Source organism: Schistocerca cancellata, chromosome 3 (assembly GCF_023864275.1).
Source record: "Schistocerca cancellata isolate TAMUIC-IGC-003103 chromosome 3, iqSchCanc2.1, whole genome shotgun sequence".
In the NCBI taxonomy this organism is placed as follows: domain Eukaryota; kingdom Metazoa; phylum Arthropoda; class Insecta; order Orthoptera; family Acrididae; genus Schistocerca; species Schistocerca cancellata.
In genome coordinates, this window is record NC_064628.1 from 374819609 (window position 1) to 374845809 (window position 26201).

General features: G+C 40.6%; 1 protein-coding gene across 2 annotated transcripts in view; it reads left to right on the forward strand.

Moving 5' to 3' along the window:
- LOC126175063 (general transcription factor IIH subunit 3) overlaps positions 1-20257 on the forward strand; it is a 42568-nt gene extending 22311 nt beyond the window's left edge. The window contains exons 6-8 of one of the 2 annotated variants that reach the window (XM_049921585.1): positions 18302-18437; positions 19814-19850; positions 19929-20251. In XM_049921585.1, coding sequence (XP_049777542.1) covers positions 18302-18437; positions 19814-19850; positions 19929-19995 — 240 coding nt within the window. In that variant the 3' untranslated portion in view covers positions 19996-20251. Of the gene's footprint in view, positions 1-18301; positions 18438-19813; positions 19851-19928 lie in introns of both variants that reach the window. The other variant, XM_049921586.1, reaches the window with a different exon arrangement.
- The last annotated feature ends 5944 nt before the right edge of the window (positions 20258-26201 follow it).

Here is a 26201-nt window from a genome sequence, read left to right on the forward strand (position 1 = left end):
TGAAATGAGTCAAAATTTGAAGATACCGTGCAGCATTCAACATCGTTCCCTCAGGTAGAAATTCCTTTTGGATAATGCCTTGACTATTGAAAAAGGTGATGATCATCATTTTGATGTGGGATTTTTCAGCTCTGACCGTTTTCCGATGAGGTGATGTCAGAGAACGTCATTCTGTGCTTTGCCGTTTCGTTTCAGGGTTGTACAAGAGACACCATGTTTCACCCTCAGTGACAATACGGCTCAAGAAATCGGGTGTCGAATCCACCATTTCAACAAAATCCTATGAAGCCTCTAAACGTTCCTGCTTCTGATCATCAGTCAAGTAATGTGGCACAAGGTGACAACACATTTTCCTCTTCCGTAACTTCTGGGTAAAGATTTGTTGCACAAAGATTTGTTGCACAGATTTATGGTTCATCTGCAGTTCATCCGCTGTAATGCAGACAGTTAATTGACAGTCATTTGTGATTTATGTCCTCACTTTCTCAATGTTTTCAACACTGACAGCAGTTGTCGGTTGTCCACTATGGGCATTGTCAGAAACACTTTCCCAGTCTCCTTGAAAAGGGGTGAACCATTCATACACAAACTTCACGGACAGTGCTTGATCCCCATAAACACGTACCAGCATTGGATGCGTTTATTTCGGTGTCTTGCCAAGCTTAAAACAAAACTTTAAATTGATCCTTTGCTCGTTCATTGTCCTGTTCTCAGTTTAGAACCAACGAACTAATCAAGCACTTCGTCCAACAGGTCTAACACAGAACGCACACAATACTCAACTGAACTATAGTGGGTGCAGGTTGTCAATACTGGCCGCTACGCAAATGCAGTGTTGTGAGTCGCCCGTTTTGCCCAATCAACAGTTCTGACTTCATTCACCGAACTTTATTATCAGAGGTTGTATGTTCACGTAACAAAATTACAGTGTCTCAGGATGTTTATTAAAGAGACATATTGTATACTACAAATGACGAACCTCCACCTGTTACACTGTAAGCTACGGTAGATGTGACTAATTAAAGATCATGTGTAGGGGTGATACATAGCTGTAAGGCAAAGATGGTATTCACTGTGACTGTCACTCCCCATGTTGTGTTGCATTGTAATATAATGCTGCTTGCAGTTCAAGTGTATTTCACCTGCTGCCATGTAGATGGATAACTCCATGTGCATGTGAATGGACAAAGTGATTCCAACAAGGGTGAACATAATTGGATGATGACCTGTACTGTTGTCAATGAAGAAAATATTGCGTCATACAGACATACCTGGACAGAATGTTTGAATGAAATTTTGCACTGATGTTCCCTATAGAATAAAACTAAGCTTTGTAAAATTGGAGCGCAAGAAGCAAAAAATTCAAGGTTTTGGGAGGCTCTCTCTGCATAGTTGCCAAATGTTGTGCTAGCTCTTCAACAGTTTTGGCCAAAATTAAGATAGCGTATAATTGAAACTAGTTATGATCCAAAGGAGAGACCTGGGTTGGATGCACAACTTTTTGTGCTCTTCACAGTGGTTAAAATTTCTGTGCTGTGTCATTCACAGTTTTTGTGCTAGTTCAACCTCAGTTGGGTGTAAAGAGGTTGTGACAATTTTTCAGTCTTTTGGGGCTGCAATAAATTTGAGCAAACAAATTTTGCTAGTCACCCTTTAATATTTCTGCAGAGAAGTTCCTTGTTATCAGTTCTACCAAGCAGCAGTGCCAGAAGTTATTAATGTGTAAACATATCATCAAAATTTTTTCAGTTTATTTGTGTTTACTTTAATGTCCTATTGCTAAGTATTACCACATTCTATTTATTTTTGTTTCATAAGAAGTAGTTCTGTTTATTTTGGAGACACTCTTGTTTTGCAAACTTGTTATGTTTAATGGTTATATGTTTTGATGATTGTTTTTAGATGCTGCAGTTTTGTGTGGTGGTTTGCTTTTTTTTTTTTTTTTTTTTTTTTGGCACTTAATCAAAATTACTCACTGAATACCAGAAGCATTGAGTTGTCGACAAGCACATACAAAAGAAAAGGAGAACTTGCTAGCTTTTGGAGTAAAAACTATTAAGTTTTTCTTTTCTTTTATGTGTGCACCTGTTGAAGACTAAATGCTTCCACTATTTGGTGAGTGGTCTCTCTTACTCCTAAGTTTTTTACAACAGCGGAAACCAGTATGGAAATTGTTCAAAACTAAAAACAGGCTGCCACTCCCCTATTTATGATTGTGCAAATAATAGTTGTTAAAGTACTTTACACACTGATACATAGTCATTGGCAGATACACAATGGCTAATGTGTACTGAATTTTAATTGTTGTTGGCAGCCTGCTCATTATAATTGTTGGTGGCTGACACCATCATTGAAACAGCAGCACCCATTTGTGAACGTGTGTGCAAATAAATGTGTGGATGCCTCTAATACTTGAAAGTACATTTGTACAATCACATATAGGTAGCCTGTTCCTTTTAAATTATAATCAAGAAATTAGTCCAAGGACACATTGAGGAATCTGTTGTTAGCTAGTTGTCAAGCAGGTGTCTCAAAGGTGTTACACAAGAGGCATCCAGAAAGTAAGTTTTACCATTTTTTTAAAAAACAAAAACAACACAGTTACATGAAAAATTTTATTGGCAACAGGTACAGCAGTGTTTGAGCTATTTTTTGACATAGTCACCAAATGAATTGAGACACTTTTCGTATCACGGGACCAACTTTTGTATTCTTGTGTCGTAGAAGTCTACCATCTGTGAATGCAACCAGCTCTTTGTCCTAGTCAAAATGCTGCCCAGAGGTCAAGAATTTCTTTAGGTGCAAGAAAAGATGAAATCGCTAGGAGCAAGGTCAGGACTATATGCTGGATGATCAAACAGCTTCCAGCCGAACTTCTGCAAAAAGTTTGCTGTGTGCCAAGCCGTATGGGGACGAGCATTGTCATGGAGCAGCACAACAACTGCAAGGGGCATGTTGCTTCCTCCTCTGTATTGTTCTGAATGGCACATTGCAGTTTCCACAATGTTTCACAATAACGATCAGCATTCACTGTTTCACCTATGGTCAGGAAGTCAATGAGCAGAAAGCCCTTCCTGTCCCAGAACACTGTGCACATCATTTTCTGCACCAATACAGTCTGTTTGAATTTTGTCTTGACCAGAGACCCAGTTTTAATGCCAATGCATTGACTGCTACTGGGTTTCCAGGGTTAAGTGGGAAATCCATGTCTCATCACCTGTAATGATCCTTTCAAGGAGCTCTTTGCCATCATTATGATACCACTGTAGAAATGTCAGTACTACTCGAAAGCATTTAATTTTATGCTCGGGTGTCATGTTTTCTGGCACTCGCCTGGCACACAATTTCTTGAATGGCATTTGCTTAGTGACAGTTTCAGGTAACAAGGATCATAATATGTGCAGAAAATGGCTGCTGAGCTCCATAATTGTGAAGCAACAATTATCCGGGATGTGCTGCAGCACGAGCTCAATCAGGTGATCATTGATGAGGGATGGTCGCCACTGTGCTCTTCATTACAGACACTTTGATGACCTTTGAAAAAAGCCTGCACCAGTGATGCACCACATGTTTGCTCATAATGTTTTGCCCATAGACTTGACAATTAATTTTGACGGGCGCTATGTTTTGTGCATTCAAGAACCTTATCATTGACTGAACCTCGCAGGCTGTGGAAGAATGAGTAAGAGACGCCATTTCGGGGCATGCTGTCGCATCAATGGCACCTGGCAAGGCCTGTCTGACCGGCATTTGCTTGTCATGTCATAGATCTGTTGTGCATGCACATTTTTCCCAGCTAAATATATCTACTATAAAGGAAACAGCATTGAAAAACTTACTTTCTAAATGTGCCTTGTAGCACAACATATCTCATTAAAATTATTTTGTCTAGTTGGACAGATGAATCCAGATTTTGTGCCTGACTTTTTATACAATTGGTGGTTTGGACAGTTTAGAGTACCATCAGGTTGTTTTTAATAATTGTAAAAAAGACTTGAATCACTGAATAGCACTTCATAAAAATCCCTGCCTGATTGACAAAGACTGTTGAAACTACACTCTGATTATGACCTTGAAGCAGATTCTTCGATATGTTTCTGTGATGAAGTCTGGAACTCACTCACATTGACTTCTTGCAAAATTAGTGCTGTGACCTTTTTGAAAGAACTAATAATGATGAGGAGTGCCACAGTCACCTCGAAGATGACAGTGAATCAATGTGTGACAATTTGTGGAAACCAGAACAGCCCACAGTTGCAAATATTTTTTTTATTCAGTAACTAGTTTTGATTGATCTGATCGTCACCAGATTGATCTAAAAAGGAATATACATATTTATGAATAAATGCCTAATGATAAGTTAACAACATTATAAATTGTAGAGTTGATTCACATTAGCTGAAAAGTATCTAACAACATTCCTGCTTCTTTGAAGTTAATAAAAGAGGCAAATAAAATTTATAGTCCTGGTTGGGATTGCCACATAGTATAGGAACATGATAAAATTGTAATAAGCACTCATGAGCCCTGATATAGGGCCATTGTCGACACACTGTGCTTACAGCTGCATTACAAACAGCTGATGGGGCTGGTATGTGTTGCTGATCATATGCACTGTTTACAGTGGCATGTTACAAAGCCAGGGATATGAAGTTTAACATTATACATGACCCAAAATAGGATTAGCCAACAGGACTCTGTTTTTGCGAGCCTATTGTGCCTGTGACAATTTCCTGTGTGTTTAGATGCTGCTTTCAGTTAAGTTCATTATGTACTATATATATACAGTGCATACGTCTGTTTGAAAGCTAGCATTTATAATTTTAACTAACTTTTTGTTGTGAACCAATTTTTGATCTCTAGCACTTTTGTTACTTTTGTTTTTAACTCGTTCTGTTTTGGTTTGTGTAGAATGTTAAACATCAATCTCTACCTTATTAACATGCCATTGTAAACATTGCTTATGGTCAGTGTCACCTAGCAACCACCACACCCCCTCAACTGTTTGTACTGTGTGTGGAAGCACAGTGTGTCAACTAAAGCCATTTATAATGGACTGCAAGTGTTTACTATAATTCTATTTTACTATGATTCTATCATGTTTTTATACTACATGACAATGCCAACTAGGCTATAAATTTAATTGCCTCTTAAAAAACTAACTTCAAGCAGACAAGCATGTTTTTGTTAGGTACTCTCCAGATAATGTGAATTAATGTTACTACTTATAATATTAACTTATTGTAATACTCATAATCTATGCATTTTCTTTTTTAGATGAATCCTTGATTATTATAATGATCGAAACAGGTCACTAGATAAAAGAAATATTTTTGATCATATGCTATTTTGGTTTCCAAAACTAACGTCATTAAAGTGATGTAAATACTCTTTATAAAGCAGTAGCATCTGTATTGAGAAAGCCCACAAGATGTGGATTTTTACCATGCTAAAAACCATATCCAATTTGTGAGAAACTAGATTCACAAGGAACTTCCTAATATGTTATCTTTCTCAAAAGCTTCCGATGCTGATGTACAAATGGAAACTATAGACAGGGTCAGCTCAAGTTTGTCAAGTCATGGGCATATTTGTAAGCAAGTTGCAGTTTCTTGGTGGTTGAAGCCAGATACCACAAAATGCTTATGACTGATTTTTCTCCAACTTTGATCTGGTGCAACATGAAAATAATGAATGAAACTGCTTTGAAATTTTAATAGTTTAAAGTGTACAAAACATTGTGCAGCTGACCCAGACATCTTCTTTAATTATGTGCAGAGATGTCGTAACTGTAGAAATTTGTAGAGAAATGCAAGAAGAACTGCAGAGGTTCGATACTTGGTGCAGGGATTGACAATCGAACATAACCAAATATAACATACTGCCTATTAATAGGCAGAAATACTCATTATTGTAAGACTACATGATTGCAGAACAATCAGTGGAAGCAGTCACATCTATAAACTATACAGGAGTATGCATAAAAAGTGATTTACAGTAGAATGACCACATGAAACTAACTGAAGGTACAGCACCTAACAGACTGAGATGTACTGGAAACATAGTCCACCCACAAAGGAGGTAGCTGACAAAACTCTTGTTTGACCAATATTTGGATGTTGCTCATTAGTCTAGAATCCATACAAGATAGGATTGATAGAGGCAATAGAGATGATCCAAAGAAGGTTCATTTAATAAGTGAAGAAGTGTCACAGAGATGTTCAACCAACACCAGTGGCAGATGCTGCAAGAGAGCTATTCTACATCACAGTGTGCTTTACTGTTGAAATTCCAAGGGTATACATTTCTGGAAGAGTCTACCAGCATGTTGCTTCCTCCTCTGTATATCCCATGAAAAGACGATGAAGGTAAAATTTGAGAGATTGGATCTCACATGGAAAGTTGTATGCAGTTCCTGTGACCTATTCATGACTGGAAAAGAAAAAGGGGAAACTGACATGGGTACCCAAACCACAAGGTAGCTTGCAAATTAGTAGGTGTAGAGTATTGATGATTCCAGTATTAATCAATCTTAAATTTGACCAAATTCCTTTTTAGAGCTCACATGACACTTTGCAGCCCCCTTCTGAAGGCCTTTATGTTCTTTTGCTTAACTTAATTGCAAAATTTTATTCAGATTGGAAATGATCAGGTAGGGACTGTTTGTCCACCCATTGTGAAGTGACCATATAGCGGTTTGCAGTGCTGCAAAATTTTTGCCATGTGTTGTAAAGGTGAACAAAAACATCACTGAAAGGGCTTGAGTTTTCAGATCTGACTCTGTATAAGCTGGATGGGCATGTTTAACTGTTCAGTTACACTAGGTAGTACATCATGCAAGCATTGTTACTCAGTGATCTTTCAGGAGTGCTGTCAGTTGTTGTTGTTTCCTATCATGCACAATGTTTCATCTGGACACCTGCCGCACATCTTGTAGTGTTTTGGGATATTTGTAAACATCCCAACACATCATTGGAAAGCCGTTGAGAAGAGATGCTCGTGAGTAAGTTGAATAAGGATAAATGTAGTGGGAAATGGAAACTGTGTGTTTTCCTTTTTTGTATGCAGTGAATGTGGAGCAGTGGTGGAGCCGGCAAGAAGGGGACCAGTAAAAATGGTTTTACAACCACTGGGCATCCGGGAGTAATTTGTGCCATGGTGCAGCAAGTACCTGAATCCGAGAGCAATGGAGTAAACAATGCACCAACAATGGTGTAATGGACAATTGAAAAGTGGCAGTTGTTTAGCTGAGTCCCCCCCCCGTCAGATCCTACAGTACGCATGTACGGACGTTTTGAATGTACTCAAGAGAGTGGTATTACTGTAGAAATTGTTAGTTGTGTTGTTAAAAGTAATAGTGAAAATGTTGGGCAAAATATACCCCTGTTTGTGAGAAATGTGGCTATTTATTTAGTAGCACAGTAGAGTGAACTTACGGAAGCCTACCAGGAATCTTCACCACAGTTGGATTGACAGGTAGGTCGCATGGAAGGATCCAGACCACCAAAAAGCTACCTTGAGAAGAAAGGATAAAGGTAATACTACTTTCATTTGGCGGTGTATTGGGGTCGGCAAAATACTGCCTCATTATATCAGCCAGGGATCCAACTTCCCGCTAGTGCTGGTATAAGACCCACCACAAATCTTACAAAATAAACAGCAGGAAAAGAAGGAAAAATACACCCCAATCTTCAGGTGGGCTGTCAATGAGATATTGGCATGGTGAAAATAATCACCAGCTGCAATCCCAAATATCATTGAGTACTCAATACACCAGGAAAATGTTAATATTCTCATTTGCTGATGCTCTTCTTGGTCATTTGCTCATTTGCTCATTTGCTAGTGCTCTTCTTGGACTCTTTTGGGTCACTTCATAATAATGGGAGAATCAGTAACCTCAAATATATATTCTGAACACTTATGTACTTGGTTCCTTGCCTTAAAAAAATCCGCAACCACTGCCTCTGGCTACTGTGGCCAGTGTGTGTGTGTGTGCCTGGATGTGACTCAACATCTCCTTTACATGGTGAGTGTAGCAATTTATCCTTTTCATAATATTGCGTGTGCGAAATTTTGCCTGCTTAATGCAATTGGGGATGCGAACAATGCACATTGTTGCGAACATGCTGCAGACTTTGCTGAAGCAATGTTGTACACAGATGAATGTTTTCATACTCTGTGTAAATGCGGCTCTATGAATGACACACAACAACAGTTGTTTTCTCTATATCTGTGTCAGAGATCTGAATACAGGGTTTGTTGCCTTAGTTTCATGTTCAGTTCACAAAAATGCATGGTGAGACTATCACCTACCCCAACACAAAAATTTTAACTCTCTATTGTGACATAAAGAAGACATTGAAAAAAATCAAAACTGCAAATGTCGGCGTATCCTATAGGTTGGTGGCAGAAAGCTCTACTTTGATAGTTATTTAGTTTTACAGATAATGCATGTTTCTGTGCTTCAGCAACAATAATTTTTAATATCATGTAAATCACAAAAGGAAAAGTAACCAATATTACACAGTTATAGAACTGTATTTTGCCATTTTTCGATAACTGTCACTTCAGATACAGTAAACATAAATGAATTTCAATTTGGTTAATCTTAGCAGTAATAATTTATAGAACATAAGAACAATAATGAAAACAAAATTTGCACTACAACAACTATATTTCACAATATGCAACAATCACAATGTTATCTGACAAGACTTAAACAGCTAATATATATAGCAGAGCTCTAGTTTGAATAAAATTACTAAAATTTACCTATGACAACAATATATTCCCTTTCCTGCTTCATTGTTATTAAAAAGAAGAAACCCATCTGTGAATACATTACATGTGGCAAATCTTGGTGTATTTCAGTACACGTTTGCCAGATGCTGATAAGCCAACATGCCACAGCCATAATCTACACAAGTTAGTCTTCTTTTGACTACAAGTAAAATCAAGCAGTGGAAAATCAAGGATGGAATAGTGACAATATGACGAAAAGGATAGGTTGTTATTTGCCATATAGCAGAGATGCTGAGTTGCGGATAGCCACAATAAAAGGACTGTCTTCTTGTTTTGCCTGTCTGTGACTATGCATCTCAGTTTTATGGTGAGTAAAATCTATCCTTTTTATGATTTTGAGTAAAAGTAGAAATAATAAGTAGTATAGCCCCACAGTACATAGTCAGGTAGACATAACATACATGTGACCTATGCATTTGGGTCCCCACCACCCATCCAATCCTCTTCAATCATTCCCGATCATCCACCTACGTTCAGATCATTCCACTAGATAACTACAGACTAAATAAGCAAATTGAAATAATGCACCATTATGATAACAACACAGGATAAAGTAGAATGAGATTTTCACTCTGCAGCGGAGTGTGCGCTGATATGAAACTTCCTGGCAGATTAAAAATGTGTGCCCGACCGAGACTCAAACTCGGGACCTTTGCCTTTCGCGGGCAAGTGCTCTACCATCTGAGCTACCGAAGCACGACTCACGCCCGGTACTCACAGCTTTACTTCTGCCAGTTATATGGTGAGTAGAGACGAGATACTGGCAGAAGTAAAGCTGTGAGTAGCGGGCGTGAGTCGTGCTTCGGTAGCTCAGATGGTAGAGCACTTGCCCGCGAAAGGCAAAGGTCCCGAGTTCGAGTCTCGGTCGGGCACACAGTTTTAATCTGCCAGGAAGTTTCATACCAGTGCACACTCCGCTGCAGAGTGAAAATCTCATTCTGGAAACATCCCCCAGGCTGTGGCTAAGCCATGTCTCCGCAATATCCTTTCTTTCAGGAGTGCTAGTTCTGCAAGGTTCGCAGGAGACCTTCTGTGAAGTTTGGAAGGTAGGAGACGAGATACTGGCAGAAGTAAAGCTGTGAGTAGCGGGCGTGAGTCGAGCTTCGGTAGCTCAGATGGTAGAGCACTTGCCTATGAAAGGCAAAGGTGGGGAGTTTGTGCCTCGGTCGGGCACACAGTTTTAATCTGCCAGGAAGTTTCATATCAGCGCACACTCCGCTGCAGAGTGAAAATCTCATTCTGGAAACATCCCCCAGGCTGTGGCTAAGCCATGTCTCCGCAATATCCTTTCTTTCAGGAGTGCTAGTTCTGCAAGGTTCGCAGGAGAGCTTCTGTGAAGTTTGGAAGGTAGGAGACGAGATACTGGCAGAAGTAAAGCTGTGAGTAGCGGGCGTGAGTCGAGCTTTGGTAGCTCAGATGGTAGAGCACTTGCCCGCGAAAGGCAAAGGTCCCGAGTTCGAGTCTCGGTCGGGCACACAGTTTTAATCTGCCAGGAAGTTTCATATCAGTGCACACTCCGCTGCAGAGTGAAAATCTCATTTCGTAATGTTATTGTTTCTCTTCTCAAAACATACTATGTATGTAACATGCTCCTTAGTCTCAAACTAAACATGGCTGCCGAGCAAATTGAAGATGGTGGGTTTGAAGAGATTTTGCTAGATTATGTAAAGATGTTCAGTTTATGAGCTTTTTGTTTTTGTTTTGAGATATGCAATTACACTTACAGTGGTTTGTCGATAAATAATTTTGTATTGATCTCTTCTCATTCTTTGTAAGTGTTCTGTTTGAGATATTACCGAGGAAGGAGTGTGGTGATGGTCAAATTGTGAATGTTCATTTTCAGTATAAGTGATGCCACTACAAAGATGTGTGTTTGTACGATGTCCTTACACTGTGACAACTTATATAAAAATCTACCAATTCAGTAAAGAAAACAACAGTTTAATACATATGTGTTTTTGGGATCCATCAGATGGCAAAAATGATAGAGCATCTGCTGGGCCTCACTGAAATGATGCATAGAAATATTTAGAGCATCTGAGGAATGCAAAGTATCAGATGGGTTCTATTTTGAAGGCATCCACCAGTAATTTTTAATACGAGAGCTATTCAGAAAGTAACATATGTTCTACAATAACAAAAATAAGAAAAGGAAGGTAAGATTTTTACTATCTTCATTTGAAGGGCATGTTGTTCAGCTACTGTTCAGCATAGTTTCCATATAAAGTAAGACATTTACCCCAATGGTACATCAGCATGTTAATTCCATTGTCATAGAATATTGCTGCCCGAGGCCTCAATCGTGCTTGGACACCAGTGCGCAATTGCTCGTCATCGTCAAAACCCTGTGTGCTCCCATCTGAAATCATCCACGTTCTGTCAAGTTATAATGAACAGCTGTGTGGGGTCGTGAATTATCAGTTTTTCTTTTTTAGACGCTCTGAAGACTTCTGTTCTGTCTCACAAGTCACAAACTGCAGCCATGTCTCTTCTTCTAATGGGGAATGAGTGAGAAGTGATTCACGATGCTCATTGTTAGGCCTTGAGAAATGTCAAAGACACTGCCATACAGTACTTTTTATGGTCTTCTGACAAGAACCTCGGTACTCGTCTGGGACAAAACTTGTGATAGCCTAGATTTTATATCACAACATGAAGCAACCAAGTTCATGAAAGTTTTCATCAGTTTTCTTCATCAGTTCAGCACTGAGTGCTTGGCTGGTAACTTTGCCCTTCTTCGTCAACATTAGTGCAGCCACTGTTAAACATGATGCACTGTGGTCTCACTCCGGCTTCACTCATTTCATTGTTTCATACACAAGAAAAAGTCCCTAATAAACTTCATTTGGTCTCAGTTTTTGGCAGACGAAACATAATCACTAACTGCACTTCATGACTCGCAGAATTTTCTATTGCAATTCACGTTTTAAACATTAACAGTGAAAACAGTAGAGGCAAACCACACAGCAAATAATCACAATCTGAGTAATGATTCAGCTGATGATCCGACACCAAATGAGGACGTTACAGCCATCTCTCACTACTGAGCGGAAAAATGTAAGTTATTTTCTGAGTAGTCCTTGTAAATACACAGAATTGCACTATTGGTCTCATTTCTTTTGGTCATATTTGCAACTTGACATTTTCCAGTCGAGCACAAGATTTATTTGTAATAAACTGTGTTTTGACTTCCACTGAGTGATAAAACTTGTGATAGCACAAGGACCCAGTCGAAGGCCAAAAAATGGTTGATAAATAGTACACAATGACGAATTGGCTCCTGCCAGTTGTGATACATCAGGGGAGTATCAAATTACTTAGTTAGCTTGTTCCATATGTGTTTGCCATTTAATCTGCAAATTAGTAGAAGTAGGACGGATAAGATGTGTGCGTGCCGTGCAGATACACAGAAGAAGCTGGCCACAATTCGTGAACATCTGAAGACGGTGTTGGCTGCAATCAGCCATCTGCAGGCTACTGCCTCAGCGTGTAGTCGCGGAGAATCTGTTGCTTCGTATGGAACACCTCAGATGTCGCTTGTTTTGTCCTCTGCCTCTGCTACCAAGGCAACTTAAAGTGCAACGTATATGTGGGATCCACCCTCACTGCAGTGTGGTGATTGACTGTAATGCCTTCATGTTGCTTGAGGCAGAGTGTCAATGTGGGGACTGGCCATCTGACCTTGTTTGTTTACCCTGTGAGTGGGCAGGTAGCTGCTCCTTCAGTGGTCATTGGGAGCTCCGGTGGTAGACAAGTTATGGAGCCCCTTAAGAAAATAGTATCCAGGGCTGGAAAGGAATCCAATATGCACTTGGTATGTCTACCAGGAGGCATCATCTGAGATGTGGGGGAGACCCTGCCTGTTGCTATTGCGGGTGCAGTGAGCAGTCATCTGCAGGTTGTGACTCATGTTGACACCAATGAAACAGGTTGCTTGGGTTCTAAGGCCATTCTCAGTTTGTATGGGCAGCTGCTGGAAGTGGTGTGGCTGCTATCCTCACTCACAGAGTGCAAGCAGAGCCCGCAATTTACAGAATCCTGCCCAAAATTGATATGGGTCCTTTGATTTGGAGCTGAATGGAGGGACTAAACCAGAGGCTTTGCTGATTGTGTGACACTCTTAGCTGCAGATCTCTGGACATGCATTATGGGTTGGAGAATTGTAGATTTCCCTTGATAGGTCAGGGGTTTGGTGCACACAGGAAGCAGCTACTTGGGTGGCAGAGTACTTGTGAAGTGCGCATGGGGGCTGTTTAGGCTAGGCGCTAGTTTGAGATCAACAGTCAGTATGCAGAGAGCAAAATAAGATTGATACAAAATAAAGGAACTTTGGCAGTCAAAATTTTAGCAGTAAATTGCCGAAGCATTTGTAACAGATTTCCTGAATTTACTGCCCTCCGGGAAAGTTGTCACACTCAGATTATTCTCAACACTGAAAGCTAGATGAAACCTGAAGTAGAAAGCTCCAAAATATTTAAAAAGTCATGAAAAGACAGGTTTGACACCATAGAAGGGGGAGCGTTCATTGCAGTTTACAAAAAGATTGTACCTGTTGATGCTGAAACTGAGTCTAACTGTGAAGTTATTAGGACACGAGCAATTGCATCCAAGTAAACTCAAGTTAATCATCAGATGTTTCTATTGGCCACTTCATTTCACTGTAATATTTGTAGAATTGTTTACAGGAAGTCTTAAGTTCAGTAGTTCATAAGTACCCCAAGGTACAGTATTAGTTGGAAGTGACTTCAACCTACCAAATATAGTTTGGGACATCTATAGATTCATTGCAGTGCTTCGACAGACAGAATTGTGAGTAGTACTGACACATTTTCCAGAAACTGTCTTGAGCAACTACTTCAACAACCCGCACACAATGGAAATACTTTAGACCTTGTAGCTGCAAACAGACCTGATCATACCAACAGTGTCAGTGTAGAGACAGGGATTAGTGATCACAATGTCATCACAGCAGAGAGGATTACTAAAGTTAATAAATCGATCAAGAAAGTAAGGAGGATTTTATGCTGTCAAGATCAGATAAGCAGTCTTTAGCATCCTGCTAAGAGAATGAATGGACATCATTTAGTCCTAATGTGATGGACATACAGGGAATGTGAGTAATGTTCAAACCAATTGTAAATCATACTGTGGAGAAATATGTGCCATGTAAGTGGATTAAGCCGAAAAGAACATGGAAATGTTGACAGACAAAAGTTAGCGGAAATTCATGTGTATATAAAAAGATGATGTACAAATCTCACAACTACTTTCACCATTATACCTTAGTGAAGTATCAGTTTGAGAACCCAAGAAAATTCTGGTCCTACATAAAATCACTGACTCGGTCAAATGATTCAGTTCAGTCTATCATTGACAAGTCTGATGTTGCAATAGAAGACAGCAAAACAAAAGCTGAAATTTTAAATTTCGTGTTTAAAAAATCATTCACGTAGGAATATTGTACTGACATACCATTGTTTGACCATCACACTCACTGACTCTTGTATTGAGGAGCAACTGAAAAAGTTGAACACAAATAAGTGCCAAGTCTAGACGTAATCCCAGTTCACTTATACGGAGAGTACTCTATGGCATTGCCCCCTTACTTAGCTTGTGTTTATCAGAGACGCAAATTTATGCAGTGAAATGTGTATCCAAGCCACAGCAACATAACAGGATGCAGTATTTACAAACAAGCAGGAGAAAACATGAGTAAACACTGTAAAACTACAAAACATAATTTATAAATAACAAACCACATGAAATTGTTCACCTTACCTAATTTTCACAAAACTTTTATTGATGTCCACAGGTTCAGCTCAGCTAAACAAAAACATGTTTCATACATAAAAACAAACTTGTCACAGCTGAGAACTACCAAAATACTATTATGTTAAGACTAAAAATCAGGCATATGCCATGAATTTTACCAGAACATACATTTTAAAGGTTGGTTGATAAACAAAAAATTAAATGCAGACAATTTTCTAACATTTAACTGATGACATGGTATACTAATTTAGACCAGTGGCAGAATTTTTATGGCAGCCAGAGGACACACACATGTTAAATAGAAGGAAAGTGGACATAAAATTTAAGTGGAAACAAAATCTGATATATCATATTCCTTAACCTAAAAATAACCTGTATGAAAATATTTCAGGATGCCACAACTATGGTGAAACATGTTTGGATGATAAAGCAATAATTTGTGTACTTGCAAAAAGATGGAGCCGTCCTTAATTTATTACAAAATATTATTTTTGTCATGCTGTCGTGGTGGCTTCATGATAGTTTTTATGTTCCTCATGCACCATGGTTAGTATTAATTCCTTGATGGCAGATAGCCACAGTGCTTAGAGCCTGTAGCCATCATCTCAATTTAAATACCACTGATTCTTCAAGAGTGCAACAGCTTCCTGAACTTTCCTTCTATAAATATTACTTTCTTTGGCTAGCACTCTATTTTATTAAAGTCAATTACCCAGTCACATTCTTCATGATGACTCACTATCACAGACTTTACACTTCTTCTTAAACAAATGTCACTCACGGTTAGTGCTTCCTTGTCCTTCACTATCTACTGTGGTAGTATTTACACAATGGCAATGGCCCACCAGTGGCAGCCTGAAGATCTTCACACTTCCCTGAAAAATTGCAGGAAAAAGTCTATTATAAGGGGACATGACAAGGCTTTTTCAATTGCATTCAGCCATCTGAGGTCACCAGGATAATGCTGGAGAAGATGCCAGCAGAGGGATTGAAATATCGAGTATTTTAGAATTTTGAAAAGGAATATTATGCAGTCTAACAGCTTAGAAGATCAGTGTATTATTACACAGAAGGTAGTATTTGTAGAATTCAGTAGTAGTGTAATATTTCAAACAATGGAAACTCCAAGTAGGAATATCAACAATGTAGGAAAAGACACATTGCTTATCATAAAGGATATACGTCAAGTTGCAGACAGGCACGATTAAAAAGACACTCGCATATAGCTTTTGTCCACAGCCTTCATCAGTAAAGAGAGACGCACACAACATTCACACACACTAACAATCAAGCACACCTCATGCACCTGTGGCACAACATGCAGCTGACCATCACACACTTGATTTTAAAGGCTGCTTTGCCATCCGAGCCATCTGGATCCTTCCCTACAACACCAGATTTTCCGAACTGTGCAGATAGGAGTTATCCTTACAATGCATTCTCTGCTCCCGTAATTATCCCGGCCTCAACCTACAGTAACATACTGTCCCCACACCCTCCACTCAACAGTTTCCACTCCATCTGTCCTGTCATCTCCTCCCCATTTTCGTCTCCCATCCTGTTTATTTACAGACCTCTGACAACGCATCTGCCTGTCTTTCCCCACTCCTCTCCTTGTTTGTTCCTTTTTTCCCCACCTCCCTACCCCCACAGCCTCCTGACGTAGTGCCTGTTGGCAGTCCAGTCCCTGCACACTCCACCAGGCAGCATTTGTCTCTCTCCCCACCCATACGCTACTACCCCCTCCCCTTCCCGAACTCCTCGAGATTACTGTTGCTCCATGTGGCATTGCATTCTGGCCCGAGGTGCTGGAGATAGTGGTCGTGTGTGCATGAGATGTGCATGTTTGCTTGTGTGTGTGTGTGTGTGTGTGTGTGTGTGTGTGTGTGTGTGTGTGTGTGTGTGTCTTTAATAATGAAGGCTGTGATCGAAAGCTATATGTGAGTGTCTTTTAATTGTGCCTGCCTGCAACTTGACGTGTCTTCTTTACTGTGAGTAGTAATCTAGTAGTAATCTGTCTTTTCCTACATTGTTTTTTGTAGTGTAATATTTTTGACCCCTAGAACTGACTTTGCATATATTTGGCTCACATATTTAATTCTTAAATTGAAGCTTTCATATGTTGGACACTGACTATGCACAGGAGAGATAAACACTTTCCAGGGGACTATCCCTAATTCTAGGTTGTGCTGCAGTGTGTGCTGGATATGTATTGCTGTGAGTGCTGCAAGTACATGCCACCTATAAATTAACGTGTGCCACTCTGATGCCAAAGGAAGTGCAATTCAATCTTTTTTTCCCTAAGCTAAAGATCTGTGCACTGGTGTATTCGAAATTCTGATGTGTAATAATGGGTCTGTCTCCTTGAATCACTTCATCAGCATCTCCTCGATTAGTATGTAGGACAGAAGCTGTCAGTCAGCCATTGTGCAGCTTATCTGCAATGACTGTTCCTTGATTACCAAACTACTTCATCCAATGCTGCACATTGTTGATGTCCATTAAAGTATCTCCATACACTTTCCTCGTGAATGAGGTTAAACAGCTTTAAAATTGGGGATCATGAAGCAGAACTCTGAAATTTTCCAAACTGATTTTGAAGCTTGGATTCAACAATGGTGCAAATGTGTACAAATGCATGGTGACTATGTTGAACCATAGTGTCATGTAGTGGACAGTTCAGGCTATGATGTGTACCGACTCTGCTGTAATATGTTCATTATAAAATTTTCGTATGACACAGAGGCATTACTTTTTCTGGACCCTTGTGTCTTGTGCTTTATCTTCCATGGTAACAGCTGCTACAAAAAATTATGTTTGAATTTCTTCAATACAGATTTCAGTTTTACTGGTGAATGAGTATTGTATAGTGAGGTCTATGGGCAGTCTTAAATTAAGGAGGGCATTAGTTTTAACTATCTCTTTTTTCAGACTTCGTCAGATATTTAACGTTCATATTTGAGTCTGTCACAGAAGGCTCTTTTTATGGTACCAGTTTTTTACTACAGTATTAGATAAGAAAAAAATTTCTCTTTCCTAACAACAATTATTTTATTCTTGTGGTTATTTCTGTGTTTGCTAAAGTCATATTCTGTTGTGCATCCAAGTTTGATTTAATCTTGTACTTGCTCGAACAGTCCATGGGTGTACTGCCGGTCCATAGCGTCCAACGGGCACAATATTTCGGCGATCAGACATGTCGCCATCGTCAGGTGCGCTGATGAACTGAGCTCCTGAGGGCAGGCGGCCGTATTAAATCCCCTCCCCTTGGACCGGCAGTAGACCCGTGGGCTGTCTGTGCAAGAAATACGCCAGGAGAAACTGAAGAATCTAATCTTATACTGCTCCTGTTCTAAATCCAATCCATATATCACACACATGTGATTGATTTTGTTGTAAGACCTATCCTGTGCATCAATTTTTTGACCACTACCATGACTGGAACCACTTACTCTAGTGTAGATTGAGGAATTTGTGAGAGCAGACATGTAATATATGAATTCTGCACTAATAACTGTGCACAGAATTCTGTAAGGGAATACCCTGTCCATTCGAATGAATGGTCCCTACCAAAAGTAACATAGATTTCTCAGTCATAGACCATCCAAATCACGACAACAGAGTTGATTTCAGCAGCTGCTTTGTGACTGGTGCTATATGGATGTGAAGCTGTAGGTATTTTAAGTCATGACAGTATTACTGAATCACAGTTTTCCTTCTGTTGTAGTGGGTGTTCCTTCCTGAGCCTCCAATCCGAGGAAAGCTGGTCCTCCCTCCACCTGTCAAAGTGGATTACCGTGCAGCATGTTTCTGCCACCGGGAACTCATAGATATTGGTTTTGTGTGTTCTGTTTGTCTCTCCAGTAAGTTGATATTCTACTATAGTTTAATTTTGCATCTTATTGTGGATCACTGGTAAATGAGTCATATTCATTGCATATATGAAGATAGATCACTATTCACCAAGTAGAGGAGGCTGAACAACATACAGACTGATAGATAGAAAAAGATAAACTTCTAAGCTCTCAGACAAGAGTTTTCTTACACACACACACACACACACACACACACACACAGTACTGTTACTGCCCTAAGTCCGTGTGTGTGGTGGGAGGGGGAGTGCAGTATGAGATGGTTCCTCTACCACACTTCTAATACTGATATCAAATTTGCACTCAGCTTCAGAGGTGAAATATTTTGTCACTGATGAGAGCGTTTTGTACCCTTCAGCATCCTATGCAACCACTTCAAGAGTTGGTTCATGCCTGCTTTCATAGTGTGCACATGACACGCCATGTTTAACAAAATGAGTTGTAGTGGTCTTTATTCCTTCTTTTCTTCCGTTGAGATCAGTGTTTACATCTGTTCTCTTTCTGCTTTATTTTTCCACTCAGTCTCCATTGATCTTTTATTCCATGTGTTTTCCAAGCCCCACACTACCTCTTTACCTTTCTTTCTGTTCTTTTCTACCCGTACTTAGTTATTCACCTACCTGCAGCTCTCATCCTGCCCCTCCTGCTTGCCCCATGTCTCCTTACAAGCCCCCTCCTGAATTACTAATGCACATTTCGTATCTCCTCCATTATGTTTCATTACTCTTGTTCTGAAGATAAGAACATGTAGTTCCAGACTCTAGGCCTATCTTAAGTATAAAAATTACCTGTACTTGTACCAGCATACACAAAGGTAAGTACTGGCCACTCTGCATTTTTCTCTTTGCAGATAATGTTTTGTATTAGATTTTCATTTACTAAAAAAAGCCATGGTAGTGTCTTAAATTAGTAATAACAAACAATGGAAAGTCCAGGGTGGGCTAAAAACAATATTATGAAAAGGATAGATTGCTACTCACCATGCAGAGGAGTGCTTGAACCACAGATGGCCACAACGAAAAAACTGCTAAACATGTAAGCTTTCAGCCAAAAGGCTGTATTCTGAAGTAGAAAACACACACACGTTCATACAAGCACTACTCATACACATACAACAACTATCCCTGGTAGCTGTGTGAGTTGTGCTTGTGAGAAAGTGTGTGTGTTTTCTATTTCCAAAAAACATATTTGGCCAAAAGATTAAATGTGTAACAGTCTTTTCATTTTGCCTGTCCATAATTCATTGCCTGCTCTATGTGGTGAGTACCAATATGTCATTTTCATAATGTCATTGTTAAATTAATAATTTGTTGAAACTGTAACTTTGTATAATAAGGTAACTGCATTGTGTTTTGTTTTTTTTACAGTATTCTGCAAATTCAGTCCCATTTGCACAACATGCCAGTAAGTAAAACAGCAGTAGAATTATACAAGCTGCTTATTTTGTTGACATGCCACTAATTTATTCTACTTTTTTTTTAGCACTGTATTCAAGAGTCCTGGTCCCTTGCCATTGAAAGGCAAGAAGAAAAAGATAAAACTGACATAAGGGGTACTCTCTTGTTCAGAGTTTCAGTTAATATAAGTGAATTTTGTTTCTTTTATAACAATACAACTGTTGACAGCTTACTGCATTTTAAATATTCACGCAAAGCCATAAATAATCTCATTTTTTCCTGAATTAAGTTCTGATCTTTGTTATATCGAGTTACAATTTCACAGATAAATTCTCTTGACAAAAGTGTCAGTATATTAAAAAACAAAAGAGTACATTATACATTCAGTTGTACATTTTTTTCTGTTAATAAAACAAGCTATATAAAACCAAACAGGTTTCTTCTAGTTATTACCATATGAATTGTCTGGTTTCAAGCACTGCTATAGAAAGATATAAGCAAAGTGATTAGAGATTGTTGGCCTTCATAAGATCTCAGACACCATAGCATTGCAGTTAGCTTCAGTGTTCCTCCAGTCAGCCAACTATCCTAAACAACTTTTAGTTCAGACATTGTATAGTTTTTTTTGTAAATAACAACTGAAAAATTAAATACATCCATTGTGAAAGGTGATACCTACTACTGGGAAGGAGGTGGGGGGTGCAGGTGACTTAATGACCGCCTCAGTTAGACTTAAATTTCTGGATTAAGTTTGATTTTAAAAATTTAGAACAACTATGGAATCTGGTAGAAGAATTCATTGAAAACAATAAACAGCTTTTTTGTTCATAATGTTTAGTACACAACTAGATTACAATACTTATAAACGATGAGCATAAAGTACCTTCCCCTTTTCAATGAGTACTGCCAGGGTTGAACATCTAAGCTCTGCAATTTTGGCATTACTGATAACATCAGATACTGGAGGTGAAAATGTCAAAAGCTTTACTAATTTTCTAATTTTCAGTCACTGATATATAAAGAGAGCAGATTCTGGGGTAACTAGTCATTGAAGAAAGAGTATTTGTGGTGCAGAAGCATATAATAAGGATAATATGTAACATGTGTGCTTTTAGGTTGGTAATTCTGGAAAACCTGGGGCTTTTGGGGAATTACATTTTACCTGAAAAAATCAGTGAAATTCAAGGGATTTCAGAAATCTCAGAGAATCTTGTGTTCTTAACCTACCATTGAAAATTAATTTTATTGAGTTTTATAAATCACAGCTTTTAAAATACATCATATTTCAAAGTGTGTTAATTGTGTGAATATTATTCCATATAAATTATTTACGATTAAAAACTGCTATAAGGGGGTTTGTTTGTGTTGTTGCCCCAGACAATGATTATACGATGATTTTGTCAGGATTTGTAAGCGGTGGGTCCTTGTGGTACGGCAACATGTGAATACTGAAAAGTAAGTTTAAACAGTTTTACTAACAAACGGTTTACTAACAGACGGTTTGAACTGATGCATCGTTTGGGCGGTCCATTCCCATGATGTCAGTATTGCTGCTCCTTTCAATATGATCTGAAGAATGATTTCCTAGGTTGTAGTTGCTACAGCCTAGTCTGATTCCCCCACCCCTCTCCTGCAGGTCCGGGGGTTAGAATAGGCCTGAGGTATTCCTGCCTGTCGTATGAGGCGACTAAAAGGCCTTTATCCTTTATGTGATGGTCTCGTGTAGGCTTTTACCTCCATTCTTCAAAATTTTCCCAAAGAGTGAGCCAACTGGGGAAGGGCTCCTTACAAAGTGCATCGTGTCCATCGTGCATTGATATCTTTAGCCCACTATGCAGTTGATTTCTGCGTCGACAATGACCATGGACTTCTGTGTGATATTCAGCATGGTAGCCAGTCCGTTATGGTGGGGCCGCCATGTACCCTGTTGTTTGTAGCCCCCTGACCACACAGGGATTGCTCTGCTGATGCCTGCGCCGTTAACTCCCCACGTATGCCAAGAGGTAGATGCCCATCCCCCTGGGTCATCAGGACTACTGGCAATGGCCATCGTGCCAGGTGGCCTTTGCTGCGGCTGGGTGGCGTCCGTGGGGAGGGCCCCTGGTCGGAGTGGGGGCATCAGGGTGGATGACACACGATAAAGCGTAGTCCATCATCTCTTGCTGGTGGTGAAACACCAGCAGTCTCTAAGTGATCACGAGCTCAATTCAACGCACAGAAGTACGACCCCAAATCGTTCCCCTCCTTGGCCACACCATGGGAGGAATGTCAGGCTAAGGATCGCAGTGGATCTTATTGGCCCTGGTACCTTGTATGTTCAAAGCTGATGGGGAATATTTCATGGTGATGAAGCCTCAGTTTCTTGTTGAGCATTTAGAGGATAAGTTCGTCGAGGCGGAGAGCATGTCCAAAATGAGATCTAGGTCAGTCTTGATCAGAACAGCATCCTCTGCCCAGTCATGGGAGTTACTTGATTGTGACAAGCTGGGGGATGTTTCTGTAACCATCACAGCCCATAAGAGCTTAAATGTGGTCCAGGGTATCATATTTCACAGAGACCTTCTTTTGCAGTCCGACGATGAGTTGCGTGCCAATTTAGAGCGGTGAGGTGTACATTTCATCTGGCGTGTCTACTGGGGTCCAAAGGATAATCAGGTTGCCACTGGTGCCTTCATCTTGGCCTTTGAGTGTGATACATTACCCGAGAAGGTCAAGGTGATGGTCTACCAGTGTGATGTAAAGCCCTTTATCCCTCCCCCAATGCGGTTCTTTAAGTGCTGGAAGTTTGGCCATATGTCTTCCCACTGTACTTCCAGTGTCACATGCCGAGATTGCGGACGCCCATCACATCCCAATACTCCATGTGCCCCACCTCCCATCTCTGTCAACTGCGGAGAGCACCATTCACCTTGCTCGCCAGACTGCAGGATTCTCCAGAAAGAAAGGAAAATCATGGAGTACAAGACCCTGGACAGAATGACCTACACTGAGGGTAAGAGAAAATTTGAACACCTGCATTCTGTGCAAATGACATCGTATTACGCCACTGCTACAACAGTTCTGGCATCATCAGCTCCACCAACCCAGGTCACCTCTCAGAGCCGGAAGACTAGACCTGCCCCCATGATGGTGGGGAGCATTTCCCTCCCTGTTGCTCCTGCACCACCTACTTCAGGAGCAACACCCCCCCCCCCCTCCATCCCTCCACAACCCTTGGGGACATCCGTCCCCAATTCTAAGCCATAGAAGTGTAAGTATTCTTTGGCTTCTCTCGCTAGGAAAGGGTCCCTTGGGTCACTCCCTTTCCAGGTTTATTCATGTGGTAAAGACGACACCCGCCAATGGCTGAAGAGCCCAAAAGCAGCTGGTTGTACAGCTTCACGCTCATCCTCAGTCCCAGAGACTGAGCCAGTGAAGTCCTCCCAGCCAGGGAAACCCAAGGAGCAGTAAGAGAAATCCAAAAAGAAAACCCCTAAGACCAAGGAAATAGTGGTGACACCCACACCACCGCTACCTACGAGCTCTGCGACTGAGGATGGGGTGGAGAAGATGCGTCCACTGAGGACCTCGATATCACCAGACCCTCAGACACAATGGATATAGACTGCTCAGGCAATAAATCGGTGGCAGCAGCTGACTCTGAGGCGTAAATTGCCTCATTGAATGTTCCATGCCTCCCCAGTCTTCGGTGTCATCCCCAGTGGAATTGAGGCAGTTTTTTCCATCACCTGGCTGAGCTACGGCAACTGTAAAGCTGTTATCTGCATTGCCCTCCAGGAAACCTGGTTCCCAGCAATGCGGACCCCCTGCCCTTCGCGGTTATAAGGGATATTACAGGAACCGTAGCGACTACAATTGAGTGTCAGGTGGAGTTTGCGTTTATGTCTTAAACTCAGTCTGTAGTGAACATGTGCCGCTTCAAACCCTTCTTGAAGCTGTGGCTGTCAGAATAAGGATGACACAGGAAATAACTGTCTGCAATGTATATCTTCCCACAGATGGTGCAGTACCCCTGAATGTATTAGCTGCACTGATTGATCAACTCCCTAAACCTTTCCTACTTCTGGGAGATTTTAATGCACATAACCGCTTGTGGGGTGGTACCATGCTTACTGGCTGAGGCAGAGATGTCGAAACTTTACTGTCACAATTCGACCTCTGCCTCTAAATACTGGGGCCGCCATACATTTCAGTGTGGCTCATGGTAGTTACTCGGCCATTGATTTATCAATTTGCAGCCCGGGGCTTCTCCCATCTATCCACTGGAGAGCCCATGATGACGTGTCTGGCAGTGACCACTTCCCCATCTTCCTGTCACTGCCCCAGCGGCAGGCACACGGACGCCTGCCCAGATGGGCTTTGAACAAGGCGGACTGGGGAACTTTCACCTCTGCTGTCACCACTGAATCTCCCCCACATGGTAACATCAATGCGATGGTTGAGCATGTGACTATCACAATTGTTTCTGCGGCAGAAAACGTGATCCCTCGCTCTTTAGGTTGCCCAAGGCGTAAGGCGGCCCCTTGGTGGTGGCTGGAAGTCACTGAAGCATTTAAGGAATGTCGGCGAGCTCTACAGTGGCATAAGCAGCGCTATTCCCTGGAGCACCTCATAGCCTTTAAATGGCTGCATGCCCGTGTTCGCTACCTTATCAAACAACAGATAAAGGATTATTGGGAGAGATACGTCTCCACCATTGGGTGCCACACAGCACCTTCCCAAGTCTGGGCAAAGATCAAATGTCTTTTCGGGTACCAGGCCCCAACAGCTGTCCCCTGTGTTACCATAAATTGCAAGTTATGTACCGATGCAAACGTGATTGCTCAGTACTATGCTCAAGCCTCTGTGTCAGAGAATTACCCCCCACCCTTTTGCACCCTCAAACGGCAGCTGGAAGGCACCTCGTAGCCCTTCTCCCACCTCTAAACCAACCAACCATTTGATCTTTCTTTCTGCGACAAATATCTCTGCCTCATTAGCGGAATCAAATCCAAGTACACCATCATAATGCGTTTTGTTATTTGAAACCACTTGCACCCTTGCTGTGTATTTATCTTTATCTTTATTTCCACCTTCATCTTGGCCTTGGCCAAGAATTAATTCTACGTCAACTTCTCCATAGTTACTGAGGTTTCACCCTCGCAATTTTAATAGCGGCGATTTCAATTTATCCTGTTTATCTATGCAACACCACATTAATGAGGTCTGTGCTCCTGTGTCAATAAGTAGTTTGATGTTTCTCCCACAATATACAGCACCTATCACGAAGTCATTTTCGGTCTGATTTTCACTGGAACTAACAGGAATCACTGTCTCTGGCAAGGGGCGGATGGAGTGGTGGCCCGTACGTCCCCATACTCGTTTAAAGATCTGACAGGTTGTCTGTTGTTCCCATTACCTTTCTTCTTGTTGCGACAATTTCTCAAAACATGAACCTGCATCCCGCAATAATAGCAGATTCAGTTCTCTTTACGATCCTTAAGCTTGTGACCCAGATTATTGCATCTGTAGCATTGTACTGTTCTGTTGAAAACTCTGTGTTCTTGTTTCTGCATCTTATTCGGTCATCTTAGTGCTTCAACGAAACCAACAGCTGATTCTACTGCTTCCTGAAATGTTTTACATCGCTCCAATCGAACAGCTTTGCTTACTTCCTCTCCGTGCAACCCATGAATGAACGTGTCCAAGGCTCTCTGGTCGACTTCGAACAACTGAAAGCGATTTTCATTTTCATCTTCTACTAACTCGTATGTTTGAGCGTTGATGTTTTGAATTCTGTTGGCAAACTGCTCGATAGATTTGTCTCATCGCATTTGCAAACTGTGAAGCTGCTCTCTGTAAAATCTGATCGCATTTTTACGTTTAAATTCTCTGAACAACAATTGTTCTAAAGTCATTGTAATCTTCTGTTTTCACGCAAGTAGGCTCTGCACTAATGAAATCTTGTGCTGCTCCCTGAATGCCTAGTTTGGCAACCACTAGCTTATTGGAATCTGTCCATAATCCTAACAGGGTGGCACCTTCAAGGTTACGATAAAAACACCTTCACATCATTTTCAGGTTTCCCGCTAAACACTGGTACTGATGGCAATAATGAAAAATTCTTTATTGTAGTTGTACCTGTACTGCATGAACTATCATTTGCCAAGTCTTTCGGATTGTTACACTTGCTTCTTTTTGCTTTTAACTGCCAAATCTCTTCTTGCAGCTCATTAATAACACTTTATAGATTGACAACATTACTCTGACTGGATTGTGACATTTCATCTAATTTAACGCCAATGAGTCACTCGAATGTAAAATAAAAATCGACCACTACCTTTCTTATGGAAGCCAAACTGGAGTAGACCAACCTGAA